The sequence below is a fragment of the Camarhynchus parvulus genome, chromosome 8, assembly GCF_901933205.1.
Source record: "Camarhynchus parvulus chromosome 8, STF_HiC, whole genome shotgun sequence".
NCBI lineage: Eukaryota > Metazoa > Chordata > Aves > Passeriformes > Thraupidae > Camarhynchus > Camarhynchus parvulus.
The window spans coordinates 3,327,549-3,342,234 of record NC_044578.1 but is presented as its reverse complement, the minus strand read 5'-3'; the positions used below and the strand labels follow the sequence as shown (position 1 = coordinate 3,342,234).

At 40.6% G+C, this 14,686-nt stretch overlaps 1 protein-coding gene across 3 annotated transcripts in view; it reads left to right on the top strand.

Annotated features, from left to right (window-relative positions):
• The window catches only part of FGGY (FGGY carbohydrate kinase domain containing), a 126,691-nt gene that overhangs the window by 49,607 nt on the left and 62,398 nt on the right, over window positions 1–14,686 (top strand). For all 3 annotated transcript variants that reach the window (XM_030953401.1, XM_030953402.1, XM_030953403.1), the window contains one exon: window positions 11,675–11,803. In XM_030953401.1, coding sequence (XP_030809261.1) covers window positions 11,675–11,803 — 129 coding nt within the window. The remainder of the gene's footprint in view (window positions 1–11,674; window positions 11,804–14,686) is intronic.

Sequence of the window (14,686 nt, the reverse complement as noted above, 5' to 3'; positions counted from 1 at the left end):
ACTTGTGGCTTTTAGCAAATCTTCAACAAGTTAAAATAAGACTTGCAATAAATACATGTTTTTACCAGAAAATTGAACATCTTGCCAGCGGGTGGTCTCATGGAAGGGTATTTTAAAAATAAATTATTTATGAAGTGCAAGCTAAGGCTTGAATACAATATTTATGCAATGCACTTCAAGGACAGTGCAAAGCAATTTGCCATTTTAAGTAACAACATGCATGTTTTAAATGATAAAGTAGCCATTAATAAAAGTGGCCTTTTGTTGTGATGGAAGCCTCATAACACTGGCCTATATATGGCTCAACATTCATTAAGAGAGAAACCATCAATTCCCTGTATCAGGCTTCCATGTTAGTTAAAACACAACGTTTACAAAATAAATCAGTAAATTATCTTCTGGTGATATGTTTCTTGCAGGGCAAAAGTGTTTCTTGTGAGTTACTGGTGGAAGTGTCTGGTTCCATGAAAGACTGTGGTGTTTTTTAAAGAAAGGAACCATAGAATCCCTGAGAGGCTCTTGGCTGGAGTTGGAGAAGCACAGCCTGACCTCCAAAACTGCACCAAACCTTAGGGCAGAGCTTGTAGCTTTTGCTCACCTTGAGAAATCCTTTGGTTTTCAGATTCTGGGGCTGATTCCCTCAGGTGAATCCACAGCATAAGACAATTTCTATTTGCATAATAATGCTGAAACCTGGCCCTAGGGAGAATATGAGCTTATTTCCCTGACATTTGTCTAACCCTGCCTTTTTTAAAAGGCAAGGTGTTGCTTTTATCATTAGCAGTGTGATAACATCACAGAAAGCAGGAGAGTGTCCTTCATCCCTGTGTCTGTGCAGAGGGAGTGAGGAGCTCGCTGCACCAGTGTGGAACCCAGAGAGGCACCACTCCATTCCTTTGGGTTTCTCTCCTGCCCTGTCCTTCTTGGAGTCTCTTGGAAGGGTGTAGCTTCAGAAGGAGTCAAAGCAAAGCACTTCACCCTGCCCAGGAGCTGCTCCATGGTGGTGTGTCCCAGGGAAGTGCTTTGCTTTCTGCCACCCTGAAATCTTGCCAGTGTCCCTGGGTGTGGGGAATGGGAATGGTGTTCCAATGAGAGCTGGGGCTTTGCTTGTTTTAATGTGTTCAGTGGTGTTGGACTTGAGAGGAGCGCTCTGAATCAGCTCAGCTTTCCTCAAATTAATCAGGATAGATTAATCCAGGTAGATGCACCTACCAGGAAGGTGATACTCAGCCCCTGAGCAAACTGCAGCTGGAATGGTCCTGGGAGATTCCTTCCCACACATCCCACGGTGTCAGCACCGGTGGCGAGGCACCATCCCTGCCACCACAGCATCACACCTTGCACCAACTCAGCTCAAGCTGTGTTTGCAGCAGTGCTGCCCGCAGGGAAACAGTCTCAGCTGCTGGAAATGCATCCCATTCTCCCAAGGGAAGACCTCCCTGGACAGTGTGTGCCTCCAGGAGGAGCATCAGAGCCTGCCACGGCTGACAGGGAAGGATGGGAAGCAGGGCACTGAGCTGCCCTGCAGATAAAGGAGCTCAAACTTGTCAGATAACCCAGGTAAGAGGAGGGTGAAGGGAGGTTGTACATGCTCAAAACCTCCTCCTAAAATGAAAACAAAACCAAAAACCTGACAGGGCTGAAGTAATTCTGGTGGAATTTCCTCTTCTGTTCTCAAGCTGCTCTAAGCCCGTGTCTGTCTGTTCAAGGTTTGTTTAGCTCAAAGGCAAAGATGTATTTTAGTGCCTGCATGTTCCCCTTGTAAAGAGAGATAATGGCCTTTTTCTCATGTATCTCTTCTAAAAGATAACAAGGCTCTGAATTGTCATTTCTTTTAAGCAAAGCAAAATGTCACAAGATAAAATTAGAAAAATTTTGTGACTGTAACAAAAGTAAATACAAAGTTTACCAGTTTGAAATACGCAGAAAAGCTATATTTGTTTTGTTGGGTTTTTTTCCAATCTCTACTGAAATCATTATTGTTTCCAATCAGAGGGAACCAAAAATGAATAGCTACAAATAGATTTTTTTTTTCATTTGGAAGTATCTTTTACTTTCATGCCACTGGAAATTATTATGGAAATTACCCGAGAACAACTTCTTTAGGTACATATTTCTTTATTCTGGTAAATACGCTTTTAAGCATTACTTTTAAAGCTCCTTGCCCTTTAAAAATACATTTACTGTAATCAGAGTGCTGTGGTTCCAGGGAGTAAACTCTTCTTGGTTTCAGTTTAACTTAACATATGACCTTGTTGATAAGGGTGACCCTCACATCTGACCTTTAGGATCTTCCACAAACCTTTCCCATATCAGGCCGTGGGTTCACATCTGAAAACTCCCAGGCCTTTGACATTTTCTGTTTCTCAGAGCAGACTAACCTTTCAGGGAATCCACATAACAAGTTGTTTGTGATCCCTTCTGTACACCAGGAATTTACTGATCAGGCTTGTGAAGGTAAAGAGTCTTTATCTGGAGATACTGAAAAATTTATTGATGCCATTAATTTGCTCACCAAGAGAGTGGAAGATGACTTGTATTCAAACCACTGTGAAAGTGTTGTGTACTAGAGGCATTAGCATTTATCTGCTGTGGTAAAAGCACATGATGAGTATCTCTTTGTGGTATTATAAAACCTAGAAAGACATTAACAATTCTGTTAAAATTTCATGTACTGTGGAGCTCCTAGGGTACTGGAGTGTTCATTCCATTTGGAGAAAAATGCCTGATAAATTTTCACCACAGCCTTCTACTTCAGGGCCTACTTAAGGGACCAAATAATGATTTTTTTTATTGAATGGTAATATTTCATACCAGGTCTTTTTTGGGTTGAAGATGGTGGCTTTGTGTGAGAGGGCATTGTGGGTACTGCAGGATAGGTTCTACTGATCTTATAGGTTTTGTAGCTTTTGTAAAGGTCAGTTTGTCACCTTCTTTCATCTGTGCAGGAGCAGCAAACTGAAATCAATGAAGTAGCTGAAGTTTTGCTTAATTTGCTTTAGCGTACAACTGGAAGAATTCTTTCATTTTTTATTTTGGGGGTGATGGTGGCATAAGGAAGAATGGCCTGTGCTCCTTATACGTGTCTTTACTTAAATCCCATTCTGGGTCTTTTTCCCACTCATCCTTCTTCACCACCTTCAAGAAGAATGTTTTCCATTTTCCACAAATTGTCCCTTTCTTCCTACAGTAGGATTTCTGCTTTTTGTTTGTTTGTTTTGATTTATTTTTGTTTGGTTTGGTTTTTTGTTTTGTTTTGTTGTTTTGTTTTAATTTTGGCACTATGTTTTCAATTAAGAAGGGTTTGACTTGTCTCTAAGGTGCATTTCTGGTTAGTGGCCTTTACTCCCCTCCATCCATTTACCAGTTCATCACCATTCCTGTTCCAACACTCTGTGTGTGCTTTAATGTACAGCCCCAACACTTTGCAACCCCATTTTTAACTCTCTCCTTAATTCCAGGACTTTGGGGACTGCAGGCTTGATGTTTTTATGAGCCTCTGCACTTGCATATACCATTTTTAACATCCTGAAAAGATGGATCTGTATAATTGGAAGAATAGATGTTCTTTTCTAATGCTGTTTCATTTGAAGTACTTATTAATAACCTGATAGCACAGAAAACTTGTTTTTATATCAATAGTTACATTCCTGCATGTGCCACTAAATCTTTCCATAGACAAGGTTAATAATGGCATTGAATATCTCATTTTTTACACTTGAAATAGAATGTGCTTAGGTTCTCTATTTTGTCAGTAGTTAGCTCTAATACTTGGGTGTTCTCTTAATTTATTTACATTTAGGCTGAAAATGGGAGATTCAGTGCAGGGTGGGAGAATTTGGGCAATCTGAACTCGGTGCCACAGCAGCTGTGGAGGGAATGGTCAATCCATTTGTTCTGCCAGTTTTCCCTGTCTCTTCCAAGGCCTTTGATGCCAGATGCTCTGGAGCATATGAGGGATTTCCTTGAAAGCTGAAAGAAAGGGATGATGATTTTTATTTTTTTTTTCAGGTCAGCTTATAGCTGCCAGTTCTTCATAAAGCTGGATTGCAGCAACAAGCTTTAAACACTGTACTTTGCAAATGGTAGAGAATAATAAGTAAAGGGATTCTCTGGTATGGGATGCCTGTATCTTTCTTTCTGTGGTCTTTTGCTATCCCCAATAAATTACAACACGCTGCAATTTCAAACAAAATTAAAAGGATGAATCAGAGGATATTTACACTTACATGCTGTCAAAATCCATGGAATTTACAAGTGAATAGTGTTCCAAATATGCTAACATTTTTCTGGCTTCCTGTCATTTCAGTCTGTCCAAGAGCTGTAGCAACTGCAAAGGAGCTGAAACTGGCACAGTGCAAAGAGGTTTTTTGGGTGTCTCCTTCCTGAGAGCTCGAGGCATTATTTCGTAATACATGATTCAGCAGGAAGAAGTTGGGCTTTTCCTTAGAAAAGCTCCACACTCCTGTGACTTCTGTTTTATTTTATACTTTTTCCATCTTGAGATCACTGAATCACCCAGATCATTGGGATTAGAAGGGCCATCTTGAAATGATCAGAGCAGGGTCACCTACAGAAGGTTGTTCAGGGCTGTGTCCTGTTGAGTTTTAAGTATTTCCAAAGGTGGAGATTCTGAAATCTGTAACCTGTTCCATTGTCCTGACCACTTCTCCACAATAAAAACTTTTTTTTTGTTTGGTTTAAATGTAATTTGCTGTATTTCAGTTTGTGCTTGTCACACTTGTAGTGTCACTGGGGGCCACTGAGAAGGGTCTTTCTCCCTGATCTCTACTCCTTCCCTCCCATCAGATATTGATAAACTCATGGGTGAAATCTGCCCCCTCCACCTCCAAGCCTTCTCCTTACTGTCCAGTCTGGGATACTGTTCCTCTTTCCAATAACTGTTCTTGAACAGGCTGAGCTGAGATCAGGTGGCTCAAGTTTCTCCAGGATGTTTCCTGGGTGACATTTTCCATTCCTTTTCCACCAGGAAAGGACCCATCATTCACCCTGCTTATCATCAGCTTGAGTCCTGCTGGCAGGTGGTTCCTTTCCACTCCTCCTCCTCTCTGCTCTAAGAAGTGAGGAGTGCTGTGTGCTGTCCCTCCATCCCTCATAGCTAAAAGTTTGTAAAAGTTTAGGTCTTTTAAAAAATAGTAATAAAGAAATATCCCACTGTCCACTCATAGAGTTCTGGTCCCAGACTCTGCCTGCCTGGGGAATCATATTTACTTCTGCTCTGGCAACACTGGGGTCTTGGGAACTTTGGAGTATGAAAACTAGGAGCTTTTTCATTGAATTTCTGGGTTTAAGTTTCATAGAAGCTTTGAGTAGACTTGGGCCTATTGTAATTGTTCAATATTAAAATTTCTGAGATATTATCCTCCTTCCTTATTTTTCATACTGTTCCTAAAAAAGAAAAGGAAAAATAGATCTCAGAATAGTTCTGGGTCATTCCTTCTTTTTACCTGACTCTTCTTCTCCCTGGTCTTGATTTGTTATTCATCTTTTTTGAGGCTTCAGCCTCCTGCTGAGATAACTTTTAAAACAGTGCTGTCTGCTTTATGAGTCAGGATTCACAAAATCAGAAGGGCTATTTCAAACAATTTGCTAACTTCCTGCAAGTCAGAGGCTGTTGGACTCCTTAAAATTAATGTTTAAGTAGTTTAAAGTGTATCTTAGAACCAATCTTGATTTTATAATTTCCTGTGATGGAGAGCCCACTTCAGACTGAAAGGTTGTTGATTGTTAGTTGCTGTCATGTCTCGAAATTAATGAATTAATTAAAGAACACTTGATTTTTCATCTGATTTAACTTCCTACTCCTGCCTGGCAGACCGTAGGGCCACGCTTGACCTGCACAGACTCAAATTTCCTATGATCAAGGAAAATACTGTGGTTTGCCCCCAAAACTCTTGGGTGAACTGTCATACTTCTCAATCCTTGCAATAGTTTTCCTGGCTCATTTCTGAACTCCTTTCGTTTACAGTGCATCAGTATCTTCTCAGTATGGATATTAAAACTGGATACTGTGTGAATGTTGTAGGGAATAAGCTTGGCTTAAAGATTTAAAAGTCTCCTTTCAGTAACTGACGAGATTATTTTTGGTCTGGCATTTATTTCAGAAAAAGGGATAATTATTTATTCTAAGAGGAGTTGCTGTCATGTGAGTTGTTAAAAAACATCCAGTAAAACAAAAAAAAAATCTGTTAAGTAATAATCCATGGTTAATACAAGCTGAATTGCCTTTGCAGTCAGCAACGTACTGTACCAGAGCAGAGCAACTCTGAAAGTAGAGCAATAGTCCTGCTATCTGCATGGATTTTTGTATCTAGAGAGACTCTGAGGAATATTGTGCTGAAGGACAAACAGAAATGTCAATTGCCTAATGAAATTATTGCTTGCAAGGGAAAACTTGAGCTCAGGTAGCTGAATTTGGATGTGAGTGCATTCCCTCTAATTACTTAGTAAGACATCAAGTTACTACATTCTATACCTTTAGTAAGACATCAAATCTCTGTGTTTTACAGCCAGATGCAGTTCAGCAGTGAGCAGTGAACCACACATGGCAGGACACATTCATTCTGCACTGTCTCACTGCAGTCTAGCAAAGAAAAGTCAACCCCAGCCATCATAACGTGCCTGTTGCTCCAATGGTGCAGAATTTCTTTTTCCTTTTGACCTTCCACCAGGAAAGCTTCTAATTTATACATGGAGTAGCTCCCATTCCTTGGGCCAAAAAAGCCAAGCAGCCTCTGTTGAAGTAGGCACCTCTGCTTTGCTGACCAATTTGTGCTCAGCTTAATGAAGCAGGATGTGCCTGATTTGATTTTGCCAGAGTTTAGCAGCCTAATACATCTGCCTGAAGTATTTACACATTAGGTAGTGGAGATGTAGTTCAGCCAAAGGCTCTCTGGGAGAGTGGGATGGAAAGGCCCCAAATTAGATTTGCCTCAAGCTACTGTGGCAGCTTGTGTAGACAGAGATGAATTTTGAACCAAAGGAAGCCAAAGTGATTTTGTTTAACCATTTTCCTCACTTTTAAATAAGCTGGCGTATAAATATCACAATTTGTTTTGGTTTTCCTCGGTGAAAATTCTGAAGTCTTTAACAGCTGACAAGGAAGTTTTATGGAGGTTATTTGGAGGTTAAAAAAGCCCCAAATCTCACTGTTCTTAATATCTTTTAACCACCATGCATTCAGTCCTAAGAAAAAAATAGTATTATAACTTCACAGTCAGCATCATTATTCTGCTTCCTTCTGATCTTAGTCCTATTTTTGCTACTCAGCTGGGGTAAAAATTGTTAAAAAATCAGCCATGCACATCTCAGTTAAATGTGAGTATTGCCTTTAATTGAGAGGGATATTTGATAACATATTGTGTGTGAGATAGGGTTGGGATAGTGTATATTATTTATTGAGATTCCTTGTATATCCCAGATTTTGGCATTGTGAGAATTATTATGAAACACAAAAAGTGGAGATTATCTGCATGCTCTGTAATGAACATGAAGGGGGAAAATCCCTTATGTTTCTTATTATATTTGGATGGGCCATGCTTTTTTTTTACTAAGGTCCTGTCTCCTTTGATGCCTGTTCAGCCCTGTTTTGTTTAACGAGATAACTTCAGTGCATGTTCTCTATCACTTATTTAACAGGATATCTGTTTTCTGTGTTGTCCTTTAAATCAGAAGGCAGTTTAATTGTTCAGTTTGGGTGGGGGTGTGAAATGGGGATGGGATGTACCCTTGGGTTGTGTTTCTATCTGAGGCTGCTGGCATTTCGGCAAGGGATTGTTATATCCAAATTCAGGTTTGTTTGGGTCTCAGTGAAGGGACATCTCCTTTGAATTTTCTTCCTTTCATATTTTTATGCACTTACGCAGTTAAATATACAAAGTGCAGCCCTGTTCTGCAATATAGATGAAAAACTGTGCTGGAGTCAGCTGCACCCCGGCTGCTCTCAGCTTTAGTTTGAAAAGGGGCTACATCCTGAAGTACCTCATTTTGTTAAATATCAGTGAGCCAATACAGTGAGTTTGGATCACTAAAGTTGACTGAACATGCATTATCTGCCTCGTGTTGTGGCTGGTAAATAGCTGGTTCCTGTGGGAAGCACCTAAAAAGGTTGAGGGTCTTTGGTAGCACATAAATTCTTTAAACAAAGCTTGATCACAGCAAACTCTAACATCAGTCTTCGAAGAAGGATAAAAGAGAAGGAAGAGATTCAGACGGTTTTTTCCTTTTGTAAACTGGCTGCTTTATAGGGGAAAAAATAGCTGGAAATAGCATGTCTCGTCCCAAATGAAAGGTTGTGGATTAAGGCACTGCATTAGTGAAACAGCTGCACCAATGTGAAACAGAAAGTCCTCCAGCTTCGGTCATTATGGGTTTGTTTGGTTAGCTCTAATTTTGGAAGTCATTATAGCAAAGGTAAATGACTTGCACAGGAGACTACTGTCAACAAAAGACTCGATACATTTACTTTGGCAGGAGCCTTGAGGAGTCTCAGGCCTTTCAGTGCCTCCTTTATGCAGCTCCTGTCCTGCTCTCACTGCGTGCCTCTGTGCAGGCAGCTCTCTCTCCCTCCCTCGCTCCCTCCCTCGCTCCCTCCCTGCCTCCCCTCCCACAAGTTCTTTCCCCCCCCCGACAGGTCGGATTTGAGGGTGGCAGCACCTGCTGCTGAATTGCTGGGGTGTAGCTGTAGAATACCTTTAAGTTCAGGGTAGCTGCCCCTGGGCTTCTAAAGCTGCTGTGTTTTGCTCAAGTGAGAATCTGCTCCCTCCCAGTCTAGTACTGGAAAACAGTCTGTATCAAAAACTTCACTTTTAATTGTGTCTTCTTATTGGTTGGTATTTGTGTTTCCTTATTTTATCATTGAATAGCTTTACACTTATAGATGCTAAGCCTGGTGATGCTTAGCTGAGTTTTCTAGCTTTTTGTTGAAGATTGAACTGTGAGAATGATAATTCCCTTCCCAGGCCTGTGCCCATGTGGTTGAGTGAAGGCTCAGTGTGTCCATTCCACACTGACTTACACTTGTATAGGTGGGGAGGCAAATTCCTGATGACAGAAGGAGTGCCCATGCAGAGCCTGCTCCTTCCCTTCACAGAACTCCTTGGGAACATCTCCTATGCGCCTGGCAGAGCTTTCCTTGCTCTGTAGAGCTGGGAGGGTGAAGGAGAGGGGCAGAGTGAGAATCCTTTCCTTGTGCACTCAGTTTCTCTGTCCTGCACTCCCTGGCTGCTGGGTGACCCAGAACTCCCCTTTGCAATGCCTGCCATGGATGACTTCTGACTGCTCTCCCTTCCCAGCTGTGGAGAAGTGCTTTCAGCCACTGAATACTTTTTCAGGCATACTTTGACTTTTAAAACATGTGGGGCAGATACTGTTAATTATTTTATTTAAAATACAAGATGATTATGCTGCCTCTCCAAATGACAAGAGCTCCATCCCTGCATGTCCTCACACACATTTTATGCCCATTGCTGCTGGTCATTCTGATAAATAACCAGTACCAAAGGAATTATAAGGTCATTTTCTTGTGCTGCTGTAGAGGAGAGGATTATCTTTATCTCTAAAATTGTTCCCTTAGTGCTTATTATCTAGAAATACAGTAATTGAGAACCTGGTAGGAAAAGATTTTGTCAGATAATAGCCCTGATCTCTAAAATGGAGTATAACTACATAATAATTACACACTCAAGTGTTTGACTGGTATGACTGATATAAACTAGCCAACCATGGAATGGCATGCCTGGAAAGAGGTTTTATTTCAGATTAATTTAATCTCATGTTGTATATACACCATGGTTGTGCTTTCAGGTCAGGCAATTGATTCTGAAGAAGAAGAAGATGTGGGTTTAGCTGCATGAACTCTTTTGAACTTCCTTCCACCTGCAGGGTCTTTGAATGTCAGGAGAAGCAGACAGCTTTGGTATTTTGCTCCAATGTCTTTAAAAAACCTGAAATGTTACTAGAAAAATCTCTTAAAGAGGAATATCCTGCATTCCAGCTTATTGGGGGAAAATGTAAACAATACATCTCTTGGAAAGGCCAGGACAGTGTTTTAACTTTACAGTAAGTAACTAGTAAAATGCAGAAGTAATAAAACACAGATTTTTTTTTCCTGTGAGGAGGCGACTTAATGTTCTCATGTCATTCTGTATAAAGCTTAATGATGAGGTTTGCTTACTGCCCCCAGTGTTGAATATGAACCCACTGTCAAGTGCAACAGTTTTGGCTGCACAGACTTGTTTTAAATTTCCAGTGTGAGGTTCAGCCTGGAATTTCAGGGGCAGTGATGTGTGGCTGTCAATAGAACAGAAACTCTTGGAGAAATGAGCAACTGTGAAGTTGTGTGTGCTGATCCCAAAATGCTCCATACACTGCATCCATCAGGAAGTGGGCAGAGGGAGAATGTAGCTTTTAAAAATGAAGAACCAACATAATTTACAGCAAAGATCTAATTGATATCTAAAACTGAAGACCTGTAAATTTACTATCATAACCTTTCCATCAAAAATTAAGCTTGTATTACTGCATTTCTAGAAGTTTATGCTCGTGGAAATTAGTGTATTCCTGATATTTTATGATATGCTATTCCTCTTACTTAATGTCTGTTGGAGGATGTTTCATGTCCTTTCTACATATCAGAACATGCTTCAGGGGTAACATTCTCAATAAAATTGACTGTGAAAATAGTAGTTTTATTTTAAAGAGGAATTTTGCCAACTCTGCCCAGATTTGTTGAATTTAGTAAACACTTCAGGTAGGTACTAAAAGCCCTGGCATTGGCAGGGAGGTCTGAGGTCACCCCCAAACCTTTGGATAAATATGGAAGTGTGTGCAGTCCCAGGAGCTCAGTCTCACTGCTCCAGCTGTGGCAGGCTGAGAGGAGGCTCTTGGGGGTGTCCCTAAATTCTGATACTTGAAAGAATCTAGATTTGTTCTTCTGAGCTCAGACAAAATTGGGTGTGTGTTATGGCAGGACCTGCCCCTGGGCTCCCTGTGACAGGGCAGGGAGGGCAGGGTTGTGTTCTTGTCTTCTTCATACTCCACAGGCCAGAGAAGGCTCAGAAAGGGATTATTTAAGTCTGTGAGGAAATACAGCTGCAACTGGAGGAATTTGCTGTTTAAGCCAGTTTCTTTTTCAGAGTTTCTGTTGCTATAGCCACCTTATTCCTAGCAGAACTGCTGGAAAGGATGGAAATGGAAAGAAAAAATTGGCCAGTTCCTTGTGCATTCCTTGTGCAACAGGTGCAGTGTTCATTTGTGAACACAGACTGAGCTGAATCTTCTTCCATGCCCAGAGAATGCCTGCAGGCAGCACCTTCCACAAGAACCTGGGATTTCTGCATTTCATATCTCCTGGAGAGGTGCCAAGCAGAATTTAATTGCTTGTGGTGCAATCTTTCTCTGTGGCTAGATAGGATATTGAATGCTTTTGAACTCCTAAATTGCCACGGGATGGCCTGATCTGGCACAGTTGTGTTTAATCTGTAGCCAGATAATGAAAGATACTCCATCACACAGAGCTCTGTGATGCACTTCTTTGTTTTATAGATACGAGACTTCACTGGAGGGGGGGGAAGGGAGCTCCTGCAACAACACACACGTTTGTTTTTCTGTTTAGTAAATTGACAGGTGTTTGGTTTGTCTTGTGTCTGCCCAGGAAACCACGTCCTGTCTCCTGGAGAGGGTGTTGGGAAAGGTCTGACAGCGGGCGCTGCGGAAGAGCTCGGGCTCCCCGAAGGGATTGCAGTGGCAGCATCTCTCATTGATGCACATGCTGGAGGACTAGGTACTCACTCATAGATTCACTGCTCTTGGAGACAGGAATTGTTGAATTCATTTCAGAAAGCCATTTCTGTCACAAACTGTTGTTATCCAGCCGTTTCTCTGATGTATTCTTAAAAACAACCCCAAATCCTCACAATAACTACCAGCACTGCAAATCTGTTTCTGGAAAGAGGATATATCACTGCTATATGTCTTTTCAGCTGGTTTTGCAAATTATTTGTTGATTTCTGCTAGTTCCACTTTTGACTGAAACGTCGTGGTGTTTGAATGCCAACATGCTGAGAGTTTGCATCTTCTTTTGCTCAAAACTTTGGGGATAGGCAAGAATAAAACAACCATTCTGAGGGAGAAGCCTCATGTTTGAGGCTTGTTCACAGTTAGGATTCTTACTAACTTTAGAAGTGATGCATGATTCAAAACCTAAAGGTCTGGTACTTTGACTTTTTTTCTTTTCCAGCCCAATATTCTTATGTTCAGCCCTGGTTCATCTTTTCTGAAATACATTTGATGAGGCCAAGCAAGTTCATTTTCTTACTGTGCTGTTTGGCCTTGTCCAAATACTGTTAATAAGAGATTCAGTGTAACTTTCGCAGCAGGAAATTGAGGGTTTTTTTAGTTTGCTGGTTTAGAAAACAGTCTTACCTCAAGAAGTTTCAGTGTTATTGAAACAGTACTCTTTAATGGAACTCTATTGCTCATCAGAGGATTTTTTACTAGATCTAACTGAAATATGATTAGGTGCTAAACTACCAGTTTTGTTTCAAATGTTTTTTGCTGTTTAAAATCTCATTTGTCCTTCTAGAAACTGTGGCCTGGAACTTTTTTAGTGTTTAAATCCCTTTACTTTGCTTTTGGTGAGGTTGAATAATCATGGAGATTGCTTTTCTTGCTACCTGGAAAGGATTAGATCTGTCTGCAAAAAGGAAGACTCGAGCTTCAGTGTCATATTTGTAGGTGTGTTGTGACTGGCTTAAAAATATCTGTCAGTCTCCTAATTGTATAAAAATGTGTTTAAAACTTTGTGCCTTGACAATTCTGTGTTCTTGGAAAAGAACAGAGTAATAATCTGACCTGAAAGAATGAACTTGCTGCAAAACTGGGCAAGAGCATGTGCACTTGCACAGAGCATGTGAAAGTGGCAGTGGAAGGTCCTTATTTAATTGGCATCATTATGGATCCAGAGCACAAAAAGTTTGCCCAGTTTTTCATGTGCTGAACTCAATCAATTGAATTTTAAAAAGAATAGAGAGCAACTGTCTATTCCTTGATACAGACTTGTGAAAAGAAACTCTGACATTAGAAACACTCAGCTACTGGCATCCCTCAGGAAAGGGCTGCAGTGGATAAAGACAGTCTGCTAATCTGAATATGTTTTCCCAGATGGCACCACAAACACCAGCAGACTCCTGGAATGATTGCCAGGAGGAGAAAACCAACACACAGGTTGTTGTTACAGAGGGAAGATAGTGGGAGACCCTGCATGATAATCACACCGTAGCTCATTGCAGTCTGGGACAAGAGGAGCATTTACAGTGGAACTCACAATTCTTGAATCTGGGAAGGGTAATAAATGTATTGGAAATGATGTGGAAACTTAGTAGAAAGGACAGCAAAATTTAAAAGATTTGATAGCAAAAATAAAAATATTTTGATAGCAGAAGTGACAGCAGGGGCGAAAGGAGACTCGAAGAGTGCAGATATCTGTAAAGAAAATATCCTGCAGGCTAAGCCAGGATGATGTGATGGACATCTTGTTTGCAGTGTTAATAACTTTTGATGCAGCTCAGATCTGCTCTTGGCTGGATGTGAAGTGTGGTTTGGCTGAGCAGGTTCCTGAAGTTTATGAAGGCTTCAAAGCTTTGAGTATAATAAGGTAAAGAATTGTTTAGTGTGTATGTTTGAGGAGGTCATGTGTGACTCCTGGATCAGTCCATCTGATACGTCTTATGGAAAAGTGAGGATTTCAGAGCCAAGCAGTTATATCTTGCATTTTGACCTACTGTACTAATTTCAGAGAGTGTACAGATAGAACTGTGAGGATGGCAGCCCAGGCTTGTGGGGTTGGCCTCGTAAAAATGCTGTTTACATTGCACCTTTTCAAAAGGCATCAGCATTGTTTCAACAAAAGGAGATGATTTATGGTGCAGTGTCTAAAATACCATGTCACTGTGGAAGAGATCCAGAAGTGCACATTGCTAAGCACTGCTTGCCTTCCTAAAAAGCTCTCCTCTGTTCTGTGTGGTGCACAGACTTCTTGTTCTCAGCCTCTGCTTTTGAATCTGCCTCTGCTTTTGAATCTGCCTCAGACTATGAAAAGTTCCACTTAAGCTAAAGGTGAACATGACTTATAACAGCAATTATACAACTTTTAGCCAATATTCCAGACTTATTTGCTGTCTGACTTTAATTACTCACAAATAGGAGGACTCTAACAATTCTAAACACTGGTGAAGCCACTGACTAAAATTCCAAAAAAAGCCATAATTCCAGTTTTGCAGAAGGCATATTTTCTTAGCAATTAAAAAGATCTTTTCAGTTTTATATTTTTTGTGAAAATACATTTGCAGCATATGCTGACTATTTAGTTTAATAGATTTCTTCCCTCTCAAGTATGAGCAGTATTTTTAACTCAAGAAATTCTAATACGGTCTTGCTTAGTACAGGAATTTGCCTTGTAGACAACCCTATCCAAAATTCCCAATATGCATTCATTATGTTGGAGCAGTGAAAAAATAAAACATGAAGGATAAGCCTTACTTTTAGCTTTTTGTTGTTCCTAACTCTCTTTAGGAGTTCGTATTACAAGTCAGTTTAGGTAAAGGGACTTGAGGATGGATTTTTTAAGACTTTAAAATGGTAGCCCTTAATTTTCTGATGATTTAGA